This window comes from Cyprinodon variegatus, unplaced genomic scaffold (genome assembly GCF_000732505.1).
Source record: "Cyprinodon variegatus isolate N-32 unplaced genomic scaffold, C_variegatus-1.0 Scaffold90, whole genome shotgun sequence".
NCBI classification, from domain to species: domain Eukaryota; kingdom Metazoa; phylum Chordata; class Actinopteri; order Cyprinodontiformes; family Cyprinodontidae; genus Cyprinodon; species Cyprinodon variegatus.
Window position 1 is genome coordinate 1,198,493 of NW_015150543.1, and position 10,566 is coordinate 1,209,058.

At 35.9% G+C, this 10,566-nt stretch overlaps 1 protein-coding gene across 1 annotated transcript in view; it reads left to right on the top strand.

Annotated features, from left to right (window-relative positions):
- The first annotated feature begins 9,291 nt into the window (after window positions 1-9,291).
- Window positions 9,292-10,566, top strand: part of LOC107084014 (complement C3-like) — an 84,236-nt gene continuing 82,961 nt past the window's right edge. Inside the window, exon 1 of the mRNA XM_015373641.1 lies at window positions 9,292-9,514. Coding sequence (XP_015229127.1) covers window positions 9,292-9,514 — 223 coding nt within the window. The remainder of the gene's footprint in view (window positions 9,515-10,566) is intronic.

Consider the following 10,566-nt stretch of genomic DNA (forward strand, 5'->3'; position numbering starts at 1 on the left):
GGTTGTGACGTTCCAACCACTCGAATCCAAGCACCAGGGGAGAGCAAGCTGAAGGAAAAATAAAAAACGTTAGCATCTCGTGGTGGTTTGCAGAGATAAGCAGCACCAGGGGTTGTGTCTGATGAGTGACTTGATGAAGCTTCTTTCCATCGATAGCAGAAACTCTGAGAGGTTTAGTTAAAGGAACAGTCTCAATTTTTAACTGCTGGACCAGGTCTGAATCAGTCAGGTTTCTTTCACAGCCAGAGTCGATGAAGGCTGATAAGGTGAGATTCTGGTTAGAGAAGAACAGAGTTGCAGGCAATAACAGATGAGGAGCTTTCTCAGATTTTAGGTGGCCCGTCAGACTCCTCACATCCTCTGACGGGCCCTGGCTTTTGATTTAGCCGGGCATGAAGCAATAAAATGACCAGTCTCACCACAATACAGACATAGTTTAGCCTTAAATCTCCATTGCCTCTCTTCAGGGGATAGCCTAGTGTGTCCAACTTGCATGGGTTCGGCCTCCGTTCCTTCTGAGGAAGAGAAATGAGAGACTTGGACAGGCGCTGGAAGAGTCTGATTCTTAGACCTTGGCTTGGTACTGGGTTCTGAGGATCCAGAAAAAACAAGCATTATTAAATGCAGGAGATGAAACAGAAAAATTCAGTTCTCTTTGCCTTGAGTGATTTCTAGTCCGAAGTCTATTATCCAACCTGATGGTCAAACGGATTAAATCCTCCAAACTAGCAGGCTCGTCTATAGTGGCGAGTTCATCCTCAATGTTGTCATTCAAAGCCTTAAAGTAAGCACTTTTAAGTGCCCACTCGTTCCATCCTGAGGCTGCGGCTTTAACCCGGAAGTCAATGGAGAACTCAGCTACCGTGTTTTAAATCTAGCAGGGCTCGGGAATCAATAGTTTTATCTGAGTCATGGTTGAAAACTTGAGAAACTTGAGAAAACTCAGATATGAATTCTGAAAAAGTACATGAAAAGCTGGACTCAGAAGAGAACCTTGCCTCCGCCCATTCAAGGGCTCCTCCAGTAAGCTGAGAGAGAATGAAGGAAATCTTTTTCCTATCATTTGGGAAACTGCCAGGTGAATGTTCAAAAAGTAACCGGCATTGAAACAAAAATCCTTTACACTCCTTTTGATTACCTGAAAATCTTTCAGGAAGACTCGGACGGAACTCAGGAAATGACGTCACAGACGGTGACCTGAGTGGCGGAAGTGGTTCCGGAACAGGACGGACTGCAGGCGTAGCGTTAGCATTTGCCATGTAGCCAGCGTAATTCTGCAATACTTGGTTCTGATATTCAAGTTGAAGGTTTAACTCACGGAGGGTGTGCGCTTGTCCAAGGATTTGGGCATCCTGCTCCTCAAGCCTCCNGTAGCACATTGAGACTATCCTAAAAAAAAAACAGAGACTCTGTCATTTTTAATACTGAAATCCTTTTAAAGCTAAAATTTTTAATTGTTTATACTTGTTAAAAAGGAATTAACCAATTTCATTCAAATTAGGTCTCTTTTTATTTGCAAGGAGCAGCTTTTTTACAGGTGTTTTGTTCTGAACAGTGTTCTCATTAATGAAAGTAGAACATTCTTAAAAGAAATTTCATGTTTTATGTTTATTTTCTTCATATAGTGCATTTATACCACTTGAAATACTTTACCCTTCAGCCAAATCAAGCTAATAGCACTCACAAACCTTCACCAGAAATAAAAGCTAGAATAGACTTGAATTGCAACATAAAAGTGTCAGTACTGTACTTTGATTCCCAAAATGCCAGTAAATCACAACTTATCTTGCTGAAACAAATAGACACAGCAGCGATGATGCAAATGTTGACCTGAAAGTGAAAGGTAAATATGTTAAAGTTTAAAAAGTTTGTTGGTCACATTGAACAACATTTTACAGGCTGCCAAGTACTAAAAAATGTTCAGGGTCAACAGAAAGAAAACCATCTGGATTCAGCAGATACATTGGTATCACATAAGCTAATAAGTTAGTAGTGCTTGTATTTAACTCTCTGACTTCTTTTTTAGAATCATACCTGCAAATATATTTTTGTTTTCACTGCGTGCCTATTTCTCTCACCAGATTTATTGCCTCTTGGCTCACAAACACACCCATTATGGTCTTAAAGTCCTCACATGACCCTCATGACCCTTGTGTCTCTGACGCTGTGGTTAGTGATTTGCAGTTGTTTTGTTGTTGTCCTTTCTTGACTTGCACTTTGATGCAAAATGTTTATCTTTTCAACACTTCCTGCACTTTTTACCATAAGCTGGAAACGTTTTCTGTTGTGTTTGTTTTTTTCTCACATACATCGACACAAAAGTTACAGTTCATTTTGTAGTTTTTAGTATGACTGAAAAATAAAAAATCTTGGCAAAAGAAACACTTTCCCATCTATTTTTTCCAACAGAAACCTTCTAAAACACATACTTAAATTAGGTAAAGTAGCCTAGTGTTCACCGTACACTGTATATTCACTTGGCCACAACAGGTTCATTTAATAGCAATTTACAACACAAAATCTTGTGTATAAACAGTAATACCGGTACATATTTTAACTTAAACTTTAACCTGTTTATGTCTGGGGCAACATTTAAAAACACAGCTTGCTCCTCATTATGTGCAGTTACTTGCTAAGGGGAGACTAGCCAAACATTTTATCCAAGAGTAGCAATACTTTAACATGACATTACTCCAATAAAAGTAAAAAATACAGTGCAGTTACATTACATTTCTTATTTACCACACAACATACAGACCAAATCAGTTCCACCAGATTAAAGCAATGCAAAAAATGCTGTATGGCCCTGTCTTTAGACATGAAAGTCTGACAATTTTGACTGGATGAGATGGAAAAAGGAGGAGGAACAAACTAAAGCTGTTTAAAAGGACACCCCATAGTAGGTAAAAACACTGAGTGCAGGGATGGGATCAATTAGGAGGATGCATTGGTTCCAGCTTTGGCTGATGGCCTGCCTTGAATTTTCCTTCCTTTTTTCACCAACCAATGGAGATCAAATGTAAGTGGGTACATTTTTCATTCTTTAACAGTACATATAATTTGAAAACGTTAATTAAGTTAGACTAAAACCATGTTGACAAATCATATGTTTTCTTCGTTGACAGAGCTGTAACAATACGCTTTTCCAAAAAGAAATATCGCAGTGCCAATTGCTTGTATTCTTATTGTAATAATGACATTGATTTTAGGATCAACATTTTTCAGTTAGTTCTGGAAATGTTTTGAATTGATTGAAAATGTTTTTTTTAGTTATCAACATCAGTTACAGATAAATATGACTGTTTATGTAATTTCATATTAACATTTCTGAAATGTTCTCTCAATGAGAAATGGACATTTATACCCTTTACAACCCTTAATTTGTGTTTTTAAATTGTAAATTTTCAGTAGATGAAAATAAAACTCTTTTAAAGAGTAACTTGTCTTATTAAATCAAATAAAATAAGTTTTAAAATAAAAGACATCAAAGTTTGTTGCCCATGAGATTAAAGAGAAACACATTAAGCATTGCGTTTTTTGTGGGTGAACTTCACCCTATTAAAGAGAAAATGGTGAAATGTTTTGTTGACCTAATCAATACTGGGTCTTCATAAAGGTTAGAAATAGATTACCAATTCTGTTTTTGTTCAGACCTTAAGTTCTCCTTTTTTCATACTGTGATAAATACTGTATGAAAGAATAGTTATAAAATTACTTTTTTCCAAAAGCAAATTATCTTTGAGTTCTTCTGCCTCTGTTCATGCCACTAGCAAAAAAATAATTGGAAATTTGATATTTCAAAGTACAGAGACCAATTTCCTTTTTTTAGTTGATCCAATAAGCTTAAATTAGGTAACAAATAAGTTATGGAGAAACTTAAGGAAATTGGGGGTAAACAAAATATACATATTTTTTTTTTTTTATTGTAATTGAGTTTCTTTTTTCATTTATAAAAACGGCACAGAACTAAATGAGAAAAGCATTTTTTATATTATGCAAAAGTCTCAACTGCTCTCAGAGCACATTAGTGGTCCTCCAATCAGCTGTTAGACTCATGCACTGTTAAAGCTCATATCAGAAAGGCAAGACTTTTATTGTAATATTTTCAATGCTTTGATTACTTTATTAAAGCATAAAGAACAAACATGACTGGATTGTGAAAAAAAAACAAAACAAAGTCTGTGACCAGAAACAACAGCTTTCACACTTCTACAACAGACTTTAAAACTCTTTTTTTCCACTGTTTTCAGGTTTGTGATGTCTGCCCCAAACTTGCTGAGAGTTGGAATACAGGAAAACATTTTCATAGAGATCCAGGAAAAAGCCAGTCAAGAGGATGTAAATGTTACAATATCTGCGATGAACCACCCAACCAAATCCACAACATTTGCTTCAACATCTGTGACACTTACAAAGCAGAGAAATTTCCAGGAACTCGTAAAACTTGTGGTAAAGCATTTGTTTCAAACTATTTTATTTCATTATGGGCTCAGCATATACAGATCTTAGTACCAATTTTAGGTATTCTCACACTTTTAGCTGTGACCAGTCTTCAACTAAAACATGTCAATCTCCACCGCTAATTACATGAAGTCCTCCATCCTGATTTCAGGTTTCTTATTTAAGATAATACATAATTTTGTTTTCTGCTAAAATTCCAAATTGTGATGGAAGTCTCAGGAATAAATGTGATAGAAAAAGAGGCTTAGAGGTTTGAGGTGCCCAAAAGTTATGCTGGACTCCTCAGAAGGTGTGGTAGGGGTCCCTCATGGTTACTAAATCATTAAAATCAGTTTGTATGCTCACAGTATATCTAGCATATGTAGATTCTTTTTTCTTTATAATAATATAATTTTACTTTTATTATTTATGATGGTCCAAATATGTTTACATGCACACAGAATCTCTCTCCATCCTCTGGCATTTTACCAATACCTCATTTTAGTCAATGATGGTTGTAGATATCTTTTTAAGGAATACACAAAAACAATACTTGCAAATAATGTGTGCGGAACTGTTAACACAAATCACTTGCACCTTCTATAGAGATCTGCTCTGCGTCTAAAAACACATATTCACATTTCTTAGGTGGGACACACAATTCTTCTGAAGATCAGACCCTTAATATAACTAAAGCAACAAAAAGTCCAGTAAGGCCTCTGTAAACAACACGATAATATGACCAAAGCCATGCTTATTGCCCATTTCAACTTGAAAACTAATGTGGCATAAGGTGAAAGCTTCATGTATGGTTTTAATTAATTGATTGATACAGTTTATTTAAAATAACCATCAAGCACCAACTAAGGACAGCAGCTGCAAAGAAGTCCGTGTCATCCTTGTGCTACTGATCTCGTATTGTTTTTCCTCATGTGGTAATATAAAGCCTCCTGATTCCTCTCATGCTGCACAACACTTTCAACATTATAAACCACATCAAAGTAGCACATAATTGTGAAATTGTGAAGAAGAGAAATAAAAAAAAATCGCAACAGAGTGATTTATACATTTATTCTGATGCATTTATTCCAAATAACCTCAATAAAATATACTCGAACCAAATGTATTTTCACTTTTATGTACATTATCAGTACAAATTTTGACTTAGTGTAATTATATTGTTGTTTTATGAAGGTTGACAAGATTCTTTTACACACCATTACCTCTTACAGGAAAATGTGACAGTGGCAGCATGAGGACAGTGTCTACAAAAAATGTGGTCTGTGGGAGATTCTAGAGTCAGAGCAAAGCTTATAGCAGGACAGCAATCATATCATACAGCCAGAGACACCTTGAAATTGTTTAGATCAGGGGTCACCAACCTTTTTAAGGCTGAGGGCTACTTCATGGTTACTGATTCATAGGAAGGGGTAGCAATACTGATATATGAACAAAAGGGGGCAGCGTTCACCCAGATTTCCTCCATAAAACACACATTATTATTTTTAACCTTTAATTTCTCATTTTCTTTTTAATATTGTCATTTTCAAATCCCTATATACGCTGAAATGCTCTATGTGGTTAATGTTATGAAATTATCTATAAATGATCAAAAACAAGAGAAACAGAATGTGGTCCTTGAGGGCCCCTTGGTGACCCCTGGTTTAGATCAATATACATTTTTGTCATGGAATAGCCATATTATATCAAGATTCTGTGCCAAGTCTTCAAAGTTGATGTTTAAAAATCTACAGGCATTCATACTGAGCTTCAGTTATTTTGTGATTGACCATATCATTTACCTTCAACTGCACTGCAACTGTAAAGCAGGAAATAGAATATAAGCCAACAGTGTTTGGTAGGTTTCAGCTTCTGAAGTTTCTGAGGCAAACCAATAAGAAATGTTTGATGTTTATGGAAATCTTGTATGAAGATGAAAAAACATAAAGATCCATTAACACTTTTGCCAGATGATGCATATTGTATGGTTAGATTTCTCTCGGGTGTGTTAACATGAGCTGTTGTCAAGAAGTTTGTCAACAATTGTTCAACATACATTGGTCTATTTTCACACACACACACATGTTAGTCCAATTGTTTTTTTCATTCACAGATTCCAGCTGAAAACTCCATCAGGCAGCGAGATGTAAAGCAGTATGTTACTCTTCAGGCACAATTTCCTGGTCAACTGCTTGAGAAAGTTGTATTAGTTTCCTTCCAATCGGGCTACATTTTTATTCAGACTGACAAGCCAATCTACACCCCCAGCAGTACAGGTGAGTAAATTATAGAAAAATAAATGCATGTACAGCCACTGATATTTTGAGAATTGTAGTCTTGACCATTTGCAAGGTAATTCTATATAGAGGCACAGTTTATATGTAAGGTCATCCAGGTTTTTAGGTCTTCAGGACATGTCTAGAGTCTATGTAATGTAACGTGATTAAGAGGACATGAAAAGTGGAACTGATTTATTGACATTTTTAGCTGCATTACCAGACAACAATCTCCTAAAGTTAAACTTTCCTTTGGGGAGGAGAACTCTGTTAAAGTTATTTTGAAGTAAGTCAGATTAGAGAGATTTTTGCTACTCCTCCTCCTCGCCCAGAATTTCTGAGTATGTGAAAATTGAAATAACTATAGGGAGCTGCCTAAACATTCCCACATAATCCTCTTGCTACAGAGAGGTTTCTATGAGGTAACAAATCAATTTGATTATTACAAATCAAGTAATTGACAAACTGACATTTTGATGAAAAGAGATATTATGGTAAACGAATCACATTTAATAGAATTTACTTTCTTCCCAAATTGGAGTTATTTTAATTTTAATTTGATTATCATGATTTACTGATTTATTTCATTTTGGTCATGGGCAAGACACTGTCTGGATGGAGTAATGACTGGGTAACAGTAGAGAAGCTGCAGAGAGGTGTGTTAAACTACGACTCTGCTTTCTGTCAGCACCCTGGGCTGTCAGGGTTTTGGAGGAATACCTTTGACCATCACAAATAGGGAATCACAAATGTATGAGTCAGAATCATAAATGTGTACTCTATATTGTTGCTAAGTTGTAACATTCTAACTTCTAAACTTCCATTCTCTCACATAAAGATCTGATGCCACATGTATTCATAAGATGACAAACACAGATCCTAAATTTATTTACATAATTGAATTTCACTTACAAACTCAGATATCTGCACATCTGTTCATAATGACAGTTATCTTACCCCATAGGGATAATTGAAGGGAAATGTTGAGATAAAAACTATTTCAAACATCAGTGAGGCATCACATAAAGCACAGGATGTACAAGAAAGTTCACATACTGTAAAAGGAGAGAAATGCTAAAATGACAAAAACAAGAAAAAAATCCGACATATTTAAGTGAAAGCTGCCATAAAAAGTAATATATTCAGTCATGATTTTAAAGGGCAAATACTTTCTGCAAAGCCAAGGTATTCAGGTAGTTTATTCCTGATCCAAGGAGCCTAAAAACTAAATTCTGCCCCTGCTTGTGTAGTTCTTGTTCTGGAAACCTTGGATAAACAAGGTCTTTGATGACTATAGGAGCCTACATTATTCATACCCAACAAGCAGCTTTGAAATACTTTAGGTCAGAGATCATTCAATGCGTTATGGTCCACTAACAAGATTTCTAACATTTTTACAAATAGGAAGTCAACACTGTAATTTAAGTAACAGGGTGAAACTGTAAAATCTTTTTTTCTGGTGTTGGTTAGAAGTTAGGCAAAAACATGAAGGATAAGCTATATCTGCCTATATGTTTATATTTATAAGAAATTATATACACAATTACAATAATTCTACCTAGTGAAAGTTCTATAATTTAACCTACTCTCAGTGAAAGCATGTTTTAAGTCTCAAATACCTACCCATGCAGTTTTTTAATCAAAAAATAAGAACTTTGGTCTTTTCTCCATAAAGCCATAAGAGATGTTGATCAATCTAAGTAATTAGACTCAGTGACCCTAGTGAACTATGGTGAAGGGCTGACAGATATTGAAAGCTGTATGATACCTGCATTGATATTAAATGGGATATTGTAATAGCCAATTACTTGAGCTGTTGTCATATCAATTTCCAGTCAATATGGCTTTAATAAATTAGGCCAAATTTGAAACATCTAAACAAAAATAACAGCTATAATAGCTATTCAACAATAACTGTTATAATAAACCAAACAAGAATAAGAGAATGACAAAACAAAAACAAGTCAAGCATAATAAGTCTAAAAGGGCCTTTTCAAACTGTAAAACTTGATGTGTAAAATGAAAAGCCTGCTTAAAAAGCTTATTGGTAGAAAAACAATTAGGTTTTAAGTGATAGAAAAATCCTTTATTAGGCTCTAAGCAGATTATTATTTCAGAAAATATAAAACCCTATCAAAAAAAAAGGAAATATTATTTTAGATATTCATAAAATTTAGATGCACATTTTAAAGTTTTAACATGTTTGTTCCCTTAATGGTAATTGTCATATCATTTAACACAAACATTTACAGAAACATTCAGCATTTACAAAGGTTGGGTTTATGATAGTTGTTCATATCATTTCTAATTAAAATCTCTTGATATTTCTTGAAATTTGCATACAGTTGGCAGAAATTAAACTTCCTATGAGAGAGGAAAGAGAAAATGTCTAGAACTAGAATTTGCCAAAGAAACAAAGACAAAAGCAGTTTGGTCAGTCATTCATTTATTAACTAAGTATAGATTTATTGCAAAACAATCTTCAGGGACCTTAAGAATCATTTTTCCGGAGTAATATTATGTTTTGGAAAATATTTCACCTTAGAGCCACCAAAAATAGNAGTCACAGAGGGTGATGGGGGTAGCTGGGGCTGCGCTCTTTCTGAAGTCCACAACCAACTCCACTGTTTTTAGAGCGTTGAGCTCCAAGGACGCTGTGGTGAAGAGGAAGCAAGCTTTCCACTATACTAAGCGGCATGGTGTGAGACCGCTCCCACCACTGCAGCCAGGATACCCTGTTCTCGCTAGGCTGGACAATCAGAAGACCTGGTCCACACCTGCAGAACTGGTTGGGGAGAGTACAAAAGAGAGGTCATATGTCATCGCTACAGAACAAGGAGCCCTGTACAGGCGAAATCGTCGTCATCCCCAAGCACTGCCTGAGTTGGGGTAGTCAGTTGAACAATCTGTGGAACCTAACACACCTGATGTTCAGGCTCTGGAGGTAGCTCTCCTGGCCCTATCGAGACCCCTAGTGGACTGTCTCAAACCAGATCTGGTAGAGCTGTTAAACCTGTTCAGAGACTAGATCTGTAAGGGATATTATGGTCAAGTTGATCTAGAGGAAATCTGATATTGTGTTTATATAATACAAAGCTGTTTGTTTATGAAGCCCTGTAACATAACCACTATGTTATTTTTCACTTTTTGTATAAAGTACATTAAAGTGTACCAACAACAAACTGTCTTGTAGAACAGTTAGTTAATTGGTAATATTTTAAATCTCCACTGGTTAGAAAATTGTAATGGGAATTAATATGCTGGGTTATTTTGCCGTGGAAACGTTTTTGAATAAAAAGGGCCGTGTGCATCGGCGCACGCGGCTCGACAGGTGAGGAAGACGTGCACTGACAGGTCTGTGCAGTGGGATTTTTTGTCTGGTTGTTTGTTAAAAACAAGGAAGAAAGAAGAAACACAGACAGAGTTTGTCCCAGCGCCGCAGATCACCGCAGAGATTTGTAGAAAACTGGTTGATGGAGTTTGCACCCAGAGGAAGCCACCCGGTGCAAGGAGACGCCGCCCAGGGGAAAGAAAGACGCTCTGGACCTTATTTTTCTTTTTGGGGATTTTTGGTGGTACCACTATTTTTCTAATCTTTTTTTGGGGGGGGTTGCCATTTGGATTTTTCGTTTTGGAAAGGACTTTGGACTTAAATGGTTCCAGGATTTTATTTTGGGTTCGGAGCATATGGAACTCCTGTTTGGACATTATTATTAGAAATAAAAAGAGACAGACAGTTTTGGACTTTCAGTTATTAGGGATGTTTTTGTTTGTTTTTTGCGGATATAAATTGAGACTTTGAGTTTACTTATAAATTGGTTGTGAAGATTTTTTTTTTTGAGTTATTTAC